Genomic DNA, 19,734 nt, shown 5'->3' with positions numbered 1-19,734 from the left:
CCTCACAGGAGAGGAGCCTCCCAGTGAAACATGTGATAGTGGGTGTGCAGCCACCAGACGGTAGCAGGTTGTAAATAATATTATCTAAAATAACCCGGGAGTATTTATCTGTAGACACAGATCATAGACAAACTCTGGGCTGGTTCCTGAATCTGGCCCAGATATCATCCCAGTTCAAAAAGCCCAAGTGGTGCGGTCTTGTCCTCTGTAATTCCCTCCTGTTTAGTAGGGCTTGATGGAATATTCATTTCCCTCACTAGACCCACCCCCCCTTCAGTCAAGGGACCACCATGCGAGGCTCAGAGCCCAGAGGTCTAGACGTTGACATGGCTAGGAGACGTTTTTAGGAGATTTATGTAGCCCACTTTCAGAATGGAAGACTTATTTCCCTTGGTAGCATTGGTTGTCTTTTGAGTCCCTCTATTTGAGTCTTTCCTCTGATGATGTCTCCATCCACACTGTAGGGAGGTGAGGGGAAGAAAGGCCTCATAGGGGAGAGGGGAGAAAAGTACTGGAAGCTATATGTGGAGTGTGCCATCTGAAGTTATTTTATAGATAAATTGAGCACTGTCTGTGACTTGATTTTGTTATTGCTTGTTTGAGATAATTACCCTAATATAGTTTGTGCTGTTGAACTAGTTCATTTGAACATTGATGTTTTTTAAAGTAACTGTCCAGTGAAAATCCCACTTTTACGATGTCTTCTTCTGTTAACTCATACCCAAATAATTTTGTTGACTCGCCCTGTACTCGTATTTGTGGCCAAAGACTAAATTGGAATCAATTTTTTTTTCAAAAACCCCACCGAAAACTTGTATCTCAAACAAACCATTTAAAAAATGCTTGCTATTTCCTCACAGAGTATGATGTCATGAGCTGGTCAGTCAATGGTCTAGAGGAGGATGAGCTGGCCACTCAGCGGTCTACTCCCACACCATTCTGTTGTTGGGGTACTCCCTCACCATTCCAACACAGAAAAGCTGCTTTTTAACCTTCCCTAATTACCATTTTTTGAAAGGAGAACTATTTCACTCATATTCTAAGTAATTACAGGTCATATTTCATACTGCGCTCAGAACAGGTGCATCCACCAAAATAGAATCGAATTCCATAATTGCGTAGCTGGTCCACACTCAAAAAGGAAATTCAAGGTATCTTTTTAGTATTTATTTAATTCAGGGGTGGGTAGATAGACAAACGTTTTGGCCTTCGTCAGTGTCATCAGTGTCTCCTCTTCAGGTGCTCTTCTTTATTTTGAGCTTGTTAAGGTGTAACGACCGACAGGTGCGTTCGTGTGCGTGCTCCTGGAACAGGCACACATGCCAATAATGCATCACAAATATACAATATAACCACCCCTGAATGAAATAAATACTAAAAACAAACCTTGAATCTCTTTTTTCTGAGTGCCGACCAGGTCATATTTCATAGAAATCTGGAAACACTGGACAGTTACTATAAATCAGAAGGCACACGTTTATTTCAGTCCTCACAATATGTGGGCAAATGATCTTATACATCATGTGATGCAATCAAAGAAACAGACCAAACAATCCTAGGATGAAAAACGTTGTGTCAGAGAAGGCGCCACACGGGGGGTAGGAGGAGCCTTCCAGAAGAAGCTGTATTGCCCATCTCTGACCGGAAAGCTTCAACAACAACAACATGGTTGCTCTCATCCTCCCATTTACCCCCCTGGGATTTGAACACATGTGATCCCCAGGCCTCTTCAGTCCTTTGACTCAGTCTCTCATAGACAGTGAGCAGCGCCCTCTGTGGGACATTCTCCAGTGACGTGACTGGATGATGTAGCACAGCCACTTGTTTGCTTACCTGTCAGCTCCCTGTCATACCGACTTTGCCCTCCTTGAGTCTCGGACTCACGGCCGACCAGTTTCCATGGTGAACATTCCCGCTTCCTCGGCCTGAACCGCCCGACACAGCAGTAGCAGCTGCCGTGTGTTTTCCCCATTAGACTCCACAGACCGAGAGATTGGGAAAGAGAGGGAAAAACACTTCAAGGAAGGGCGCTTTTAGCAGAGACACGGTATCCACAGCAACAGTGGGGCTGTGAGAGGAATGGCTCGAATTGTTTTATAGTAAAGAGAAAGCGCTTTTGCAGGAAATGTTCCAAAGCTACACTATATTCACCTTAGGATTTGGGATTTGCCTCTGCCCAGGGGAACTTTGTTCTATATTTATACTCCACAATGTTGGATCAGGCTCACAGTATTGTACAACCAGATTGTAATAAAAAGAACAGGTAAAGGATTGTGGCATGGGCCATAATCGTTAATGTCCACATGGTGCCGACCACAAGTCTGACCGAGCTACTTCCACATCTCCCGCTCAGCAGGATACAGTCGCCATGCTACAGTCGACAGGCTAGAGTCGCCAGGCTACAGTCGCCAGGCTACAGTCAACCAGGCTAGACATAGAGGAAGTGAACAGGATAGCCATAGACCTCCTCCTCTGCTCTGCTTTCGTAATGGTGAACAAGCTCACCGTTGCCGTACAGGGGTTCACCATTAGCCCTGTAATGGCGGATGTCTCTCCCCCGGTCTGGACGACTGGTTGATTTAATGAGCCTGTTAGGCTGTTAGAAAAGCCTGCTTTTGAAATGTCTCCCTTGGGTCAGAGCTGTGTGGGCACTCCCAGACACTCCAGTCAGGAAAGCAGACGACAGAGACCCAGAGACAGTGGATAAGGTGACAGTGGTGCTCAGAACACAGGGGGAAGAGGTGTGTGGGGAGGTAGACTTTGCCAAGCCTAGCGCTTCAGACACCGACCGTCTGTCTGACTGAATGGGGCTCTGCCCTCACTTTCCCTCGAAATCAGAGAGCCCTAGACCAGCACAGCTGGAGAGCACATTAGACCAGAGGGGAAGGCAAAAAGTAGGCCTCTCTATTCACCTACCTAGTGCTATTATTCCTTTCACTTGCTTCAGATCCACTCTGGTAGTGGTAGTGGCTGCAGTGGCCATTTTAAGGCCATCTTTAAAGTATCTCACACTGTTTACGCCCTCTTTACTGGTGTATCAGAGGGATCATTACAGTTTGTTTTGAACAGATGATGAATCTTTTCCCCTGTGACCAACAGGGCATTTCCTCTGAACTGGAAAGGCCATGACCGCATCGTTTCAATAAAGAGATTAGCCTATTGATAAATCAAGCACCAGGCTTATCAGTCGACAGATTACGCGCGGGCCTACACCCATGGAGTTTCATACACACACGCCGGTGTGAAAATAGAACCTGGGGGTGGTGAGTGACGCTGACGGGTAGGGATAGCTAAGTAGATGGGAGGAATGGTGCGAGCTGATTAGAGAAGCAGGAGATCAAAGGGAGCTGTGCTTCCTGTTTCTTTGCTGTGATTGCTGGGGGCCCCTCCATGCGATTAGAGCCATCGTCGCTCACCTGCCCTGATCCCTCCTGTCCAGGGGGCCCGCTCGGCGCTTTCATCTTCTCAGAAACGGACGGACACTCTATCCCCACGTGACAACCCCCTGACGGGTTGGTGTGAAAGCCATGGGGCAGTTGGGCATGCGGGGGCTGTGGCTGCGGGGGCTGTGGCTGCGGGGGCTGCGGGGGCTGGGCTCTGGCTCGGTGCCCCCCCCATTGGTCCAGTACAGTCTGCAGTCTACTGGCGCCCCATCCTCCCCCCTCCCACTCTCCTCCCCCCTCCACAGTGAGCCTGAACCACAGCACCTGTCAGAGGCTCCAGCAGAAATGCACTTGCTGAGTGTCTGTCGGTAGGGTGGGGGAGAGGAGAGGAGAGTTGCCAAGTTGGGTGATGCCACCTGCCCCTTTGTCAGACATAGAGGAGTCAGACTGCCGCCTTTGCTCTCTCTGCCAGGGACGTTCCACCACTCCTCCCCATGTCTCTGTTCTTATTTGTTTATGTAATACGCTTTTTCTCTTGAGGATCTTGGTCACGGACATTGATCATTTGTTTTCATTACTTTGATACATGGCAACAACAAGTTTGTTTTGGTTGGTTGAATTGTGCCTCCAATTGATGCGTTTTCATTTGAGCTTCAGTGTGTTTCGTCAATACTAACTGTGTGCTGTCCTGCTTGTTTGGGAACAAAATCGCTGTAGTTATTGATAATCAATGTCCTCTTTTAGGGGGACTTTGGTATGCCGGGAATGCCAGGGAAACAAGGATTGAAGGTAGTCCACCCATGTGCAACTATCTCCTGACCTTTCACCCTTGTCCTAAACCATCCTGTGCATACAGTGTGTCTGACAGTGTGCATACTGTGTATCTGAGATGAAATGATGGGAGCAGTCCAGTGTCTTTCTCCATCCATATTGTTCCTCTCAGACCTTTGTTTGTCCAAATTTGTTTGGGAGAATGCTTTGTATCTGTTAACTGGTAGTATACTCTATGCCAGAGGTATTCAAATCTAACAATACGAGGTCCGGAGCCTGCTGGTTTTCTGTTCTACCTGATAATTAATTGCACCCACTAAATCAGTCCCTGATTAGAGGGGAACAATGAAAAGGGCAGTGGAACTGGCTTGGAGGTCCAGAGTTGAGTTAGAGGGCTGTATTCCCAGTATGCTGTCTGTTGAACTGCCTGACAAAGAATTTCCTAATCCAAATGTTCCCCAAAATACAAGTCAAACCAATGATTAATAGTGCATGGCATTTTTGAGTAATAGTCTCAGGTCCATGGTTGTTCTGCATCTTGATTTAAGAACCAGATCTTGACATTCATGATTAGTCGTTTGAAATGGGGTGTAAATTGTTACGAGAGAAGTCACCCTGGTAACTTTTGGCATAAGACATGGCATTTGAGTCTCAGCAAGTCAAGTAGATACTGTATAAGTAAGCGAGAGGCACCGGTTGCGTCCTTAATGGCACCCTGTTTCATATCAAGTGCGCTACTTTTGACCAGGAATAGGGTGCCATTTGGGACTCGGACCACAGCCCCCTGCTATAAACCCGTGCAGGTCCTGTGGTCACAGCTGTGACCATGCATCATCCGCCGTGTGTCTCCTCGTTAATCTAGCCAATTGAAGAGGGGAGCAAACACAGGGATTAATTAAATAACTCTCGTGTGCTCTTCACTATTTATAGCAACCAATTTCGAGGGTTAATCGGCTTGCGGTGGGCTAGAAGCTCTTGACGGATGACAATCAGCGACAGATCCGTGTCCAAACCCAGACCAGCTATGTGCAAGCGTAGAAGGCACCAACCCAGACATGCCTTTCCAAATATCGATCCCAGTGCATGTTGTTTACTTGCGCTGAGGGAATGATGTTCTTCCAAGAAAACGGACAAACATGTGGATGTTAACAGGCTCCGCGCTGTTTCAGACTATTAGGAAATGTATAGAAACTGCTTGTTAGGGATATGTGGCATGGCTACTCATTCAAACAGGCAAGTTTACTGAGTACCAATTAGCTTACCTCCCTCTGTGTGCATGTGCACGTGTGTGCTTTTTCACATATTGGTTCATCAATATTTGAAAAAGAAGAGTAGGACTTTCATTCTTTCTGTCTTCTTTCTTTTCCCCCTACCTTTGACCTTTGTGCCATCTTGGACACCGTAGGGAGAGCCAGGTTTTCCAGGCGCTCCTGGAAGAAAGGTAATTTCCTTGGAATGGTGTGGCTAACACAGATCGTAAAAGCCTATATATATATGTATCCAGGGTACTGAAACTCTTCTTTCCACTATAAAGGGTCAAGCTGGTATCCCCGGTACACCTGGTTTTCCTGGAAAGAGGGGCTACAGGGTAGGCCTGGAATGGACATTGTGTTTGTGCTCCGTGTCTGTCAATCATCAGTGTTCCCATAACAACAAGAGCTCCATCGAGTCAGTCGTCTCACTGTTTGTCTTTGTGACTGACTGGAGCTGCGATTAGAGTCTCGAGTTGCTTCTTTAGCTTTCTCCTCTGTTAGGAGGCTTGGCTTGTGTAGAAGTGCTTTGATCTTTGCAGTAGTTATGGACTGAAAAATCAGCTTCCTGAATGACTTTCTTCTTATAGCTGCTTGTACTGCGGTGACGCGGCATAACATGCATCACGTGACAGCGGGCCATTTCAGAGAAATCGTTCACTCACATGACCCTGTTTCCATCAAATCACAGAGATTTTCCAAATGTGTGAAAACATCCTCTTGTTAGAGAATGCTTTTGCAGATTTGAGTGCGTGCCTCTGTGTTGAGGGGTTAAGAACCAAAGCTGTGGACAAGGAGCTGTGCTGTTGGATGTTTTCATGTGATTCACTTTGTGGTTCAGATCCGTATGGATCCGTTGTGACCAACCTTCAGGGCTGTGTTATTCATCTCTCGTTAATGGCACTGTCCATGTCCTGTTCTGTGGCAGGGTGACAAAGGCGAACCCAGCGCAGCAGGAACTGGCATCAAAGGAGAACCAGGGACACCAGGACTCCCAGGCCTATCAGGATCCCAGGTACTAAAGCTATCCAACAAGAGGCTGTATACCTGTCAGAAAAGGCTACCTTGGTTTAATAATATCATGCATGACAATAAAACATTTTTTTTTTTTTTGTATCTTTCCCAGGGTGACAAAGGCGACCAAGGTCTCAAGGTGAGATGGGAACTTTTTGTAGCCTCGGTTGACATTTTGGCCCAACAGGAAACGTATGATCACTTAACATTGTCCTCTCATTTTGCTCAAGTAACGTTCACTCCCATCCTGCTAGTGTTGAATGCTGTGTTGAGGTTGATAATTGAAAGGGGAGAGGCTAACTGTCTAACCTTTGATCATCCTCCAGGGGGAAGCAGGATCTGATGGCCCAGCTGGACCAAGAGTAAGTACAGGCTCTGTCATGCGTAAATGCCAGTGGGAGATTTGCGCAAATGAATTATTATGATTCTTAATATACTTTTTTTTTGTTGATCCCCAACTTGATAGGGTCCTCCAGGTGCAGCAGGGGAGCCAGGGAAATCAGAAATCATCAACAATGAAAATGTACGTCACCAACTCTTTACTGCTTCCTGTGATGAGCCTGTGTTTGATTCGTAAAGTACTGTAAATGGTACCAGGACTTCTAACATTGTGTTTTTTTTCTCCTTAGGATATTCGGAATGTACCTTTGATGGTGAGTGACTGTCTCTAAAGTCTGTTGATGATGCATTAGAAATGTATAGGCCTTCTTTATGCAGTTCTGTGTAACAAAAAGACAGCCAGTTGTGATCAGACAGCTAGTTTAAAGGCCTACTGTATTTTGCCACTTTAATTCCAATACAATGTTTTCTATTATGAATACGGTACTAGATATACAGTATGTTTTCAATAAGTCATTCTGAGTCACTATTATACTGCAATGTAGAAAATAGTATAAAATTAAGAAAAACCCTTGAGTGAGTGTGTCCAAACTTTTGACTGGTACTCTCTATACTCTCTATATATATCTGATATCTGATATATATATAAATAAACAAAACAATCTTGAACAGGATTATCTATTTTGTATGCATTTTGAATGGAACTGATGGATAGAGAAATGCTGCGAGAGTGCTCGAGCGAGCACTGATTTAAAGCAACAATATTCGAGTGATCGGCTCTTTTAAAACTCTGCAGCTGTATTAAAAAAAAGACTCTTTCAAATAAAAAAAATGATGTGACCCCCAAAAGCCAGATGGAGATGTGTACATTGGAGACGCATTCGGTCCCTATGTTACTGTATGCTGCAGAAAATGTAGGCCAACCAGTTTTCAATGAGTCAGTCTCTTTATCTATCCAGGGCCCACCTGGACCTGCAGGGGTCCCCGGAACACCAGGAACAAAGGGTGAAGTTGGCCTTCCAGGCCCTTCAGGTCTTGACGGAGAGAAGGTTAGAGCACCCCCTATTGTGTATTGTCCAGTATAAATGTCCATTGTACAGCTGTTACGGATGATAAAACACAACATCAACAACAACATGGCAAAGATGACGATAAAAATAAAGACAACAAAGACAATGATGTCTATTTTGTGTGCCAGGGTCCTCGGGGGAAGCCTGGAGAGCCAGGTCCTGTTGGCCCAGCAGGCCCTGAAGGTCCCAGAGGGGAGGGGGGCCTGATGGGTTTCTCAGGACCTAAAGGAGACAAGGGGGACATGGGTCCCTTTGGATCACCTGTGAGTGACTGGGGAACCACAGACCCACACCACACCACTACACACACTCCCACACCAAAGCCAGAGCACTATCATTAACTAGAGGGAAGGGAGGCCCTTAGCTCTTTGTACCACCCACGTATTATGTAATTAGAGACCTTCTATAGGCTACAGTAATATATCAACTCCAGTTCTGACGCTGGAGTGGGCTACACTCATCAGACCATGTAGCCAAAACATACCGCAAGACTACGCCATACTGTGGGAATGGCTTTACCGTTGTCTTATGGTTATTATGAGGACGCCATGCAGCGTTAATCATATTAACAGATATATGTACTGTATTTTTTGTTAACCATGAAAGGATTGTTTGAAAAGAGTTGTGCGATTATCTCAGTGCTTTCATTCAAGCAGTCTGGGTGGTTCGACTCTGAGAAAGGATGGGCAACATTGCGTCCCTCGTTGTGGGCAGATTCATGTCCTGGCAGTCACGAGTTGGAGACTACTACCAAGACCAATCTCAAAAAGCTGGTCGTAATTCATTGTGTCATTTTGAGGCCTTCAAGATCTATTTTGACCTCGAACATCTGACAAATGAGAGGACTACATTTTCTATAAAAAAAAATATTCATTCAAATATGTAAATTGACTAACAGTTTATTATGAAAAGTAACACACAAAACACAAAACAACAATCCAAAACAACAAAATATAGGCAATATTTTAACGTCTATCACTATCTCCCCTTTCCTTGTTCTGTAGGGTTTAGACGGCCCTACTGGTGAAAAGGGGGTTTCTGGGCCCCCTGGCCCCATTGGATTACCAGGCACAATGGTACGCAATGGTGCCCCTCAGACTGCATCTGACCCTACAGTATGAAGTGTCTGACCTGGCTTTGGGGATCAGTGAAGTACTGTTCAGAATGCTATTCATTTGTACAGTGCTGATTGGGTGTACTGTAGTGTTTTATTCATGCTAACTATGATGAGCGTAGCCTAAGTTAACCTTGTATCTTGATGCTTCAGGGTCAGAAGGGTGAGTCCGGAGATAAGGGAGGAAGGTCAGACATGGTGAGGCCCCCTCACTGCTGTATATCTCATTGTTTTTAATGACCCATGCATGTTTGAGTGGACTTGAGAGGGTCAGATTCAGAGGATTTGTTGTTAGAGTGAACCCACTAATGAAGGAGTGTATCATTGATGACCTGGTGTTTGTCTTTAGGTCTATGGGCCCCCAGGGCCTCCAGGGCCCCAAGGACCAGTTGGCCCCGCGGTGAGTACACTACAGTTGGCACGCCATTAAGCAATATAGGCCCTCAGAAATATCCATAAAACCTCCTGATAATATGTCGTATTTACATGAAGTGATTGACATATCCTGACTGGAATTGTGTCTTTAACCCTCAGGGACCTGAAGGACTGGGAGGACCAAAGGTAAGAGTTGGTTGTTGTAGCCTCTGTTATGTCTTACTGTACCTCCAGAATCCTTTGATACTGTAGTTAACAGTAGCTATGTTTATTGATTTTAGTAAGTGAGTTTAATGCCTATGTACTAAACATCAGTAATAACTTTTCTGTGCCTCTTTTAGGGGGAGCAAGGCATAGGCATACGGGGAGAGAAAGGAGCATCTGGTTCGAAGGGGGATAAAGGGGACAGGGGCCATCTTGGACTTCCTGTAAGTACACCAATCAAGAGCGACACCATTCAATCCCTATGTAGATTGTGGTTGGTGTTGTTTTTTTTCTAATTCCCTTTGACCATTTTGCCATTAGACATTTTATTTAGACCCCTGGAAACCACAGTAGGGTAGGCATACTGTTTGTTCAGACTTTTGTGTCTTAGAACCAGGCAGCATGATTGTTCTGACGTTGTCATATGTCGCTTTGAAACTAGGCTTAACTCACCAAGGATGGTTTCCTGGCTCAGCAGTTGCATTAATGTTTTCAAAGTGCATGGATGGATGGTTGCTGCAATCCATTACACAGGGGCAATACAACCACTAATATAAAAACAAACAAATGAAATCTACATTACCCATTGCCATTGTCATATGTTCAGATAACCCAATAATGATTTATTGTGTTAAAAATATTTAATGATCATTTTCTTTATTTTGCCAACTTTTTTCTGATAATCTCTCTGAAATGTTGTTAATGTAGTTTCTTGTAGTTGCATGTCAAGGAATAAGTTTGATATGTATCACTGGGGGGTCTCTTCTCCTTACTTCTGGTTTACTTCTTGGGTGTCAAAGGTCATTGCTGACAGTCAGTACATGTACTAGTCACATCATCAATGGCACAGTAACTCCTTTTATATGGAAGTGATGAGGACTATTATGTATATGTATGCTAGTCAATGTTAATACAAGACATGCTATTTGCAAATCATCAGAGACTCATATCTTCACACTTCTGTACATACACTGCCTTCGGAAAGTATTCAGACCCCTTGACTTTTTCTGCATTTTGTTACGTTACAGCCTTATTCTAAAATTGATTTAAAAAAATGTAATCCCGAGCAATCTACACACAATACCCCATAATGGCAAAGCGAAAACAGTATTTTAGGAATGTTTTCTAATTTATTAAACTTAAAAGCAGAAATACCTTATTTGCATAAGTATTCAGACCTTTTGCTATGAGACTCGAAATTGAGCTCAGGTGCATCCAGTTTCCATTGATCATCCTTGAGATGTTTCTACAACTTGATTGGAGTCCACCTGTGGTAAATTCAATTGATTGGACATGATTTGGAAAGACAGACACCTGTCTATATAAGGTCCCGCAGTTGACAGTGCATGTCAGAGCAAAAACCAAGCCATGAGGAATTGTCGGTAGAGCTCCGAGACAGGATTGTATCGAGGCAAATATCTGGGGAAGGATACCAAAACATTTCTGCAGCATTGAAGATCCCCAAGAACACAGTGGGTTCCATCATTCTTAAATGGAAGAAGTTTGGTACCAGCAAGACTCTTCCTAGAGCTGGCAGCCCAGCTAAACTGAGCGATCGGGGGAGAAGGGACTTGGTCAGGGAGGTGACCAAGAGGTGACCAAGAACCCGATGGTCGCTCGTTCCTCTGTGGAGATAGGAAAACCTTCCAGAAGGTAGAGTGACCAAACGGAAGCCACTCCTCAATAAAAGGCACATGACTGCCCGCTTGGAGTTTTCCAAAAAGCACCTAAAGACTCTCAGACCATGAGAAACAAGATTCTCTGGTCTGATGAAAACAAGATTGAACTCTTTGGCCTGAATTCCAAGCGTCATATCTTGAGGAAACCTAGCACCATCCCTACGGTGAAGCATGGTGGTGGCAGCATCATGCTGTGGGGATGTTTTTTAGCAGCAGGGACTGGGAGACTAGTCAGGATCGAGGAAAAGATGAACGGAGCAAAGTACAGAGAGATCCTTGATGAAAATCTGCTTCAGAGCACTCAGGACCTCAGACTGCGGCAAAGGTTCACCTTCCAACAGGACAACAACCCTAAGCACACAGCCAAGACAACGCAGGAGTGGCTTTGGGACAAGTCTCTGAATGTCCTTGAGTGGCCCGGACTTGAACAAGATCGAACATCTCTGGAGAGACCTGAAAATAACTGCAGCGACGCTCCCCATCCAACCTGACAGAGCTTGAGAGGATCTGCAGAGAATAATAGGAGAAATTCCCCAAATACAGGTATGCCAAGCTTGTTGCGTCATACGCAAGAACACTCGATTCTGCAATTTCTGCTAAAGGTGCTTCAACAAAGAAATTAGTAAAGGGTCTGAATACTTATGTAAATGTGATATTTCTGTTTTTTTATTTGCAAACATTTCTAAAAACCTGTTTTTGCTTTGTCATCATGGCGTATTGTGTGTAGATTGATGAGGGGGGAAAAACAAATCAATTTTAGAATAAGGCTGTAACGTAACAAAATGTGGGAAAAGTCAAGGGGTCTGAATACTTTCCCAATCCACTGTACATGATTCAAACTGCTTTGAATATGGGGCATCAACCATAGAAAGAAGATGAACCATGCATATGTATCTGAAAGACACTGAAAACAAATGATTTGATAGAGATAATCAACTGCAGCTATAAAAGGAGTTACTGACAGTTACTGTTTCTCATGTCATCACAACACCATCACCCTTCATCAACAACTGGATGTGTTCTTTGTGTCACACGAATCACTGCTTCACTCACCCCCCTCAACCCTCTCCACACCTCCTCCCCCTCTCCCACCACCTCCCTCCCACCTCTGCTCTCTAACTGTTTACACACTGTCCAGGGAGCTCATGGTTTAGACGGCAGGCCTGGTCGAGTGGTGAGTGGCGCAAGTCCTGTACCCCCAACACACACTCCTCCCCTACCCCGCCTCTCCTCCCCTATTCTGCTCCCCACACGACTTGCTTGTCTGTCTGTCTGCCTGTCTGCTTGCTTTCCTCCATGCTTGTCCTTTTTTGTTATCTGTCTGATTGTCTGCAGAGAGAGCATTTCTGTTTTTAGGCACTCTTCGAGGATTGCTCTGGCATAGGGATGATATTCACATGACTGTGTCCCATGTCTGTATGGCAATGGAACGTGTCAGGGTACTAAAATGGGCCCTTTGATGCGTTTGCTCTCAGTACTTAGAAGCAGTAAAGAGCAAGAAATAGTCCCCTTGTTCATTACAGGTTGAATCCTAGCTTGAGATTTGCATGTATAACCTAGACTTCTGCCTAAATCATGTGTTGATGTCAATGGAAGATTTATAAGGACATTTGAGTTACGCAATCAGAGCTCATGCCATTGAGTGTCAGAGTTCATGCCATGGCAAATCTTCAAAACAGGTGTCTTAACAATGTCTCTCCTGCAGTGTAAAGCTTTGAACTGGCGTTGTGATGTCATACCAGGAGAGCATGCTGGGATGCTCATGCTGCATGTTGATATGCATACAGGACAGTATGGCGTTATGGCTCCCCAATGCTATATGCTGTACGTACTGTATTATCTGCCTGAGATGCAAGGTCCTCCTGTTGAATCCTGACTTCCACACAGAGAGAGAGCTGCAGCTGAACTCAATGTTTTTCTCCTTTTTTGTTACTGTTCATTCTTTAGCTCAACAAGCTTGGTATAACATGCACAGTGGGATAACCGTGAGAAGACCACTACCTAATCAATTGGTTATTATTTGATAATGGTAAACCGAAACAGAAATGGATAACTACTCTTTTGGCACTTAAAGACATGCTCCGGTAATTTGGCGACAAAGAAAGTCTTTTTTTAAACCCCCTGCTTCGGGCCTGGATGTGTCAAATCAAATGTCACGTGCGCCGAATACAACCTTACAGTAAAATGCTTACTTACAGGCTCTAACCAATAGTGTGTGTGTGTGTGTGTGTGTGTGTGTGTGTGTGTGTGTGTGTGTGTGTGTGTGTGTGTGTGTGTGTGTGTGTGTGTGTGTGTGTAGGTAAGTAAAGAAATAAAACAACAGTAAAAAGACATTTGAAAATAAGAGTAGCAAGGCTATATACAGACACCGGTTAGTCAGGCTTATTGAGGTAGTATGTACATGAATGTATAGTTAAAGTGACTATGCATATATGATAAACAGAGAGTAGCAGCAGTGTAAAAAGAGGGGTTGGGGGGGGCACACAATGCAAATATTCCGGGTAACCATTTGGTTACCTGTTCAGGAGTCTTACGGCTTGGGGGTAAAAACTGTTGAGAAGCCTTTTTGTCCTAGACTTGGCACTCCGGTACCGCTTGCCATGCGATAGCAGAGAGAACAGTCTATGACTGGGGTGGCTGGGGGTCTTTGACCATTTTTAGGGCCTTCCTCTGACACAATGTGTAGTTCATACATGCATAATCTATGAGCAGAATTACGGTCTTACCTCAATTAGCGAACAAAATCCCAAGTTTGAAATCAACTGTGTGCCAGCCCCCTAGCAATTTGCAGGGGCCACTTTTGGATCGTTAGTGCTACTTTTAGAACTACTGGCTAAAAAAGCATACAAAGGTACTGGAGAATCTCTTTAAGTGCTCCAGAAAGCTTGTTGAGCTATTGATGATGGAAATGAAGTAATCCATTTTTATTTTGATGTCCTCCCATTGTAATGTCTGCATCCACTGAGGGTCTGTCTTGTCCTTACCTTACAGGGTCTAATAGGACCAGTTGGTGTGGCAGGGCCAGCAGGACCAAAGGGAGATAGAGTGAGTACTCACATCACTGATCATCATCACACACCGACACATGTACGTACACACACACACACACATACAAACACACACACGCAAAAGTAACACACACACCACACAAGAGCTTTCAGTCAAAACAGCTTATTTATCTATTTGAGATCAATGGTTTATTTTTTTTTATTTTTTTTTCAGGGTTTCAAGGGAGATTCAGGAGTCCCAGGACCAATTGGGCCTCAAGGCATCCCTGTAAGTAGTTTGTACAATTACCTAAGTATCAAGAACATCAAATAAATAAAACAAAAGTGACAGAGAAAACATGAATCTTCTCTTAATCAAGTCTAAGGGAATGAGTGGATCAAATTGATTGACAGCACAAAGATATACCTCACGGTAACGTCTCTGACTGCTTGCACAGGAACTCATAATGTGTTTAATTTCCGCTTCTCAGGGTTTAGTAGGACCACAAGGATTCAAAGGGAACCGGGTAAGACAACAGCTGACAATGATGTGTCTTCCGGAGCAAATCATTTATTGTTCCAACAGAAAACATGTTCTGTGCTAATTAAGTACATTTGGTACTTATGATAAACTGTTAGATTTAAAATGGCTGCTGATCCTCCATGCTCCTACTCAACACTAAATATTATTCTCCCACATAGTCTTCATTGAAAAGCAGTACTCATTTTTAATTTGTCTTTTTGGTTGTTCAAGATCCATAATAGTTGTTCAATTGCAAGCCCATTGGAATGTCAAGCTTAAAAGCATGGTGGGCCTATATTAGTTGATATAAGAAGGACCATGGTGGGCCAAGGATAGGTGATATGAGCAGGACCATGGTGGGCCTAGGATAGGTGATATGAGCAGGACCATGGTGGGCCTAGGATAGGTGATATGAGCAGGACCATGGTGGGCCTAGGATAGGTGATATGAGCAGGACCATGGTGGGCCTAGGATAGGTGATATGAGCAGGACCATGGTGGGCCAAGGATAGGTGATATGAGCAGGACCATGGTGGGCCTAGGATAGGTGATATGAGCAGGACCATGGTGGGCCTAGGATAGGTGATATGAGCAGGACCATGGTGGGCCTAGGATAGGTGATATGAGCAGGACCATGGTGGGCCTAGGATAGGTGATATGAGCAGGACCATGGTGGGCCTAGGATAGGTGATATGAGCAGGACCATGGTGGGCCTAGGATAGGTGATATGAGCAGGACCATGGTGGGCCTAGGATAGGTGATATGAGCAGGACCATGGTGGGCCTGTATTAGGTGATATGAGCAGGACCATGCTAGGCTTGTATTGGGTGATATGCCTGTATTAGGTGAAATGAGCAGGATCATGGTAGGCCTGTATTAGGTGATATGAGCAGGACCATGGTAGGCCTGTATTAGGTGATATGCCTGTATTAGGTGATATGAGCAGGACCATGGGAGGCCTGTATTAGGTGATATGAGCAGGACCATGGGAGGCCTGTATTAGGTGATATGAGCAGGACCATGGTGGATTCAAAGGCTCTCCTAATTAGGCAAATCTGAATAAAAATGTTCATGTGAACATCAATAGCCTCATCTTCTGAATATCCCATTACTACAGAGGAAAAAAGAGATGTGCTCTTTGATAGTATGTGAGTTTATGTGATTCATATAGCAAAAGTGATGTTTGAAGAAATTATATTCATATGTCCTTTACCTTTGCAGTGGCCTTTTTACCTCAGAGTTCAATGAATCTTGTTCAAATATGCAAATATGACAGAGGTAGTATAAATTAAGTCAGAGATCAAAAGAGATTGAAGATGTTCAACCTTGATAATGAGATGACTGGAACATGTGAACGGACACATCAAAGAACTTACAAAATTATATTCTATTTACTCTGAAGACCAGTCAAAACGTTGTATAAATTGTCCTTGGTTTACCTTGTGCCGTCGTATCTGAATATTTTGTTCTTACTTCAGGTAATAACAGAATGCTATACTCTCATTTTGTAAAATAGTCACTGCAAAATAAAATAGGAGTATGCACTTTAATTATACCAATGTATTAAATCATATTTTACCCATGTCCCCCCCCCCCTTCCTCTTGGAGAATGTTTGTTTCCTTCCTATTAACATCTCATTTAATATTCTGACTCCCTACTTAAAAGTCACAACATGTCATTGACCCTCCCAGCACTTCCAACTGTGCTCTTGACAGCAGGAAATATATGACATTGACAGTTATGTGTACTTCCTATTTGTGTAACAAATTTATTTGCTACGTTGGGGTGTAAAGATGGGATAAGAGATTGATATTATGAGGTATTTTGCTAAACCAGTTGGAGGTGCTGTGGCCGGCTGTGGGATCCTGGTGCTGTTTTTACTTTTGTCCTGTTTTCCTTTGTTTCCGCAGGTCTTCCTATCCCCTTTTCCTCCCCTCCACCCTGCTCTGTTTCCCGTGGCTCTTTTTGCCGGGTCGTGTTGTCCTCTCTCTCCCTCTCACACACCCTGGCAACCTGCTCCTTCTGCATTCTAATGTCGTAGTCTCGGGTTAATCTTCCTCCTTCTCCTCTTCCTCATCCACCTCTTCCTCATCCTCCACCTTCTCTTTCCATTTACCTTCCCTGCTAGCCTGTAATCTCCTCTCCATGGCTGACAAATAATGTTCCCATAATGTTGCCGCAACGTTAGCCAATGTTGATGTTTTTCAGGCAACGTTGAGGCAAAGTTGTGAGAGGGCTTACATGTTTGCCAGGGTTTATTATTCTTCCAATTCCTTCTTGATAAACTCGTCCAGCCCCTAATCCAACCCGTTCAAACGCCTTGATCTTGGTGAGCGGATGTTTGAATGACAATGTGGTCAGGTTTTATACATTTTGATCACTATATAGAATAGCTTGCTTTGGTTGGAAATATTTGATCTGCTCCCAGTAGAGAACTAGGTTAATGAATTTAGAATGTATTGTAAACCGTACAGTTATACCTGTAAATATAACTGCAACTTCAGCAGTATAGGAATAACATTTCTTGAAAGAAAAATATTAGCTTTTGAATACTCTAAGTGGCTTGTTTACTTGTAGCCCGCTAGCAGCCAGTCCAGCCACCTTCAGTGGACACAAACAACAGCGTCTTTCCGTTTCATCATTTGGTTCTCATTTTCGGAGAATGGAAAGAGTATTTTTGGGGATTGGGATGATAAGGGAAAGTAGTAGAGCGATACTATTTCTGGTATTTCTATGCCATATTTTGCATGGTGCTGGCTTTATAGTTGGGCAACTGGACATAATCAATGGTGTCTTTACTCAGAGGAGGTTAGTGATCATGTTCTTTGTCAGGTCTAGAGTACGGTATGTGCAGTGAAACATGATGGTCAGTCACTCGCAGTAGACGACAATGCACCGCAGAGAGCCAGCTTTCTAAATGTGATATATGACAATTAAGATATTGTTATGGTACTATGTGGGTCATCAAGTCTATGTTGTGTTAGGGCTAGTGATACCCTCGTAATAATCTATACAGTGGTAGTTGATGAACCGATAAAGTGTTTCCATTCCTGCAACAAGTCTGTGAAGGTTACATTAGACACTTAAGGAACCCGCTCACCAATAGCATTGGCCTGTATCCCTACTCCCTAACTCCCTCCACTTACTTTCCCCACCACAAAATTCTTAAACTTCAGTACTCTTCTTCGTAAGCCCAAAAAAGCACATCAATCTTTAAATACCTGTAAAATGTCTAAATTACTTAGGTAAGAATTCAAGCTTCATGATTGTGCTTTTAAAAAAACACACACATTTGCTTACTGTGTGGATGAGTCAGCAAGGAGGAACTAAAGACTGTCTCTTTTAATGCAATGTTGTTTTCAGGGAGAGAGGGGCAAGAAAGGCAACAGGGGAACTAAAGGGGATAAGGGAGACCAAGGAGCACCCGGATTAGATGCCCCCTGTCCGTTGGTATGTCCTGCGTTCAATGTGCAGCCAGGAGGCAAAAGGAAGAAGCGATCCTCAGAATGCCATATAACCTGCAGTGACAGTCAGTAGTCTCTGAATTCTGATTCTGACTTCCTTTTGCCTCTGATGATAATCGACTCTAATAGACCCTGAAGTGGTTTTGGTCCTAACGTCCTTTACAGTATTAAGTCCAGCGATACAAACTACAGCAGTGATGATAATTTGGTATTCAGTGAATGGCTGGATGATTATTAGTTCTGAACAATTACCCCAGGACCAGGGACCATAAACTATCAGCGGGGGTTTTCTTTTCAGGGGTAAGACGAACAGGAACATGGCCCATTCTCTCCATTGAGTGTTCCTGTCAGTCTCAGGCCACTTGCATGTTTAAGTGCGTCTGTAGTGACAGGCTTCGGTCTGTTCATGGAGCGGCAGCAGGTCCTCTCATTGGCCAGCAGGGGGTACTGCTCCTAAAGGAGGGGCAATGTGCAAATGTTTACAAAGTTGATTTCACAAACAGGGTTTCCGAGGCTTTAAAGGAGAGAAGGGTGAACCGGGCCTACCTGGCCTGGATGGGCTGGATGCCCCTTGTCCTGTGGTATGCTTCCTCTCTTCCTTCCCTAATCCAGCACTTTGGCTTCCCTAACCACAATTCCGTTCACTCTCGTATTCACTTTGCTGTAGGTATGAGTAAAAGCTTATATAACAGCGCTGCGTGAAAATGACATTGAAATAACAGATTAGTATCGTTAGTTATGTAACAGGTTATTACCCCGAAAAAGCAACGCCTTTATTAACCAAGTAGGCATGCGCACACTTCAAGTTCTTGCTCAAGACGTAGCTATTTACTACAAATACTGCTTAGAACACTTGTTTAGATGAACTGTGCATCATGATTTTTCACTTTTACTAATATTAATAATTGATTTCCCGAGAATGTTGTTATTCTGTCTTGCAAGGGCAGCAGAACACCTACACTAATTTGTGGTGTGTGACAGAGTCTATTTTCTTGATCACAACCCGTGATCCATTCAGTGACTTTTGTTTGAAAATGTCAAATACTCTTAATAGTTAATGGCTTTACTTTTCGTTATTTGTATCCCTGTCACACTCGCATGGCACCCTTTTCCCACCTTGTCCCTTACCTTTTTGGCCAACAGAACTGTATTGGGAAAGATTATCTTGGAAAAACCAGCGTCTCCTCATTGATTTTCATTGAACCCTGTTTTGAGTTTGTGTATTGAAAAGGAGAAGGGGAATGGAAGGTTTGATTCATTCATAGAAGTTGCCAGATGAAAGAAAATAACAGCCAAGTGACTGGGCTTAAACCCTATTTCTAAATAAAAGTTTGAATGAGGCCTCACGAGTGGCGCAGTGCCAGAGGCATCACTACAGACCCGGGTTCGATCCCAGGCTGTGTCACGACCGGGAGACTCATGAAGTGGCGCACAATTGGCCCAGCGCAGTCCGGGTTAAGGGAAGGGTTTGGCCGGCCGGGATGTTCTTGTCCCATCGCGCTCTAGTGACTCCTTGTGGCGGGCCGGGCGCCTGCACGCTGACCCCGGTCGCCAGTGGTAC

At 44.2% G+C, this 19,734-nt stretch overlaps 1 protein-coding gene across 22 annotated transcripts in view; it reads left to right on the top strand.

Annotated features, from left to right (window-relative positions):
* Positions 1-19,734, top strand: part of LOC106606370 (collagen alpha-1(XIII) chain) — a 120,816-nt gene that overhangs the window by 90,368 nt on the left and 10,714 nt on the right. For 11 of the 22 annotated variants that reach the window (XM_045720573.1, XM_014202558.2, XM_014202586.2 and 8 more), the window contains 20 exons: positions 4,128-4,172; positions 5,560-5,595; positions 5,689-5,742; positions 6,333-6,419; positions 6,531-6,557; positions 6,745-6,780; positions 6,885-6,941; positions 7,048-7,071; positions 7,717-7,806; positions 7,956-8,090; positions 8,832-8,903; positions 9,095-9,139; positions 9,291-9,341; positions 9,476-9,502; positions 9,658-9,744; positions 12,338-12,373; positions 14,191-14,244; positions 14,422-14,475; positions 14,678-14,713; positions 18,073-18,159. In XM_045720573.1, the coding sequence (XP_045576529.1) occupies positions 4,128-4,172; positions 5,560-5,595; positions 5,689-5,742; positions 6,333-6,419; positions 6,531-6,557; positions 6,745-6,780; positions 6,885-6,941; positions 7,048-7,071; positions 7,717-7,806; positions 7,956-8,090; positions 8,832-8,903; positions 9,095-9,139; positions 9,291-9,341; positions 9,476-9,502; positions 9,658-9,744; positions 12,338-12,373; positions 14,191-14,244; positions 14,422-14,475; positions 14,678-14,713; positions 18,073-18,159 (1,140 nt within the window). Of the gene's footprint in view, positions 1-4,127; positions 4,173-5,559; positions 5,596-5,688; positions 5,743-6,332; positions 6,420-6,530; positions 6,558-6,744; positions 6,781-6,884; positions 6,942-7,047; positions 7,072-7,716; positions 7,807-7,955; positions 8,091-8,831; positions 8,904-9,094; positions 9,140-9,290; positions 9,342-9,475; positions 9,503-9,657; positions 9,745-12,337; positions 12,374-14,190; positions 14,245-14,421; positions 14,476-14,677; positions 14,714-18,072; positions 18,160-18,676; positions 18,755-19,734 lie in introns of all 22 variants that reach the window. The other 11 variants (XM_045720579.1, XM_045720587.1, XM_045720582.1 and 8 more) reach the window with 7 other exon arrangements.

This window comes from Salmo salar, chromosome ssa01, assembly GCF_905237065.1.
Source record: "Salmo salar chromosome ssa01, Ssal_v3.1, whole genome shotgun sequence".
Taxonomy (NCBI): Eukaryota; Metazoa; Chordata; class Actinopteri; order Salmoniformes; family Salmonidae; genus Salmo; species Salmo salar.
Note: the sequence above shows the minus strand (reverse complement) of the source record. Positions and strands in the feature narration are given on the sequence as shown.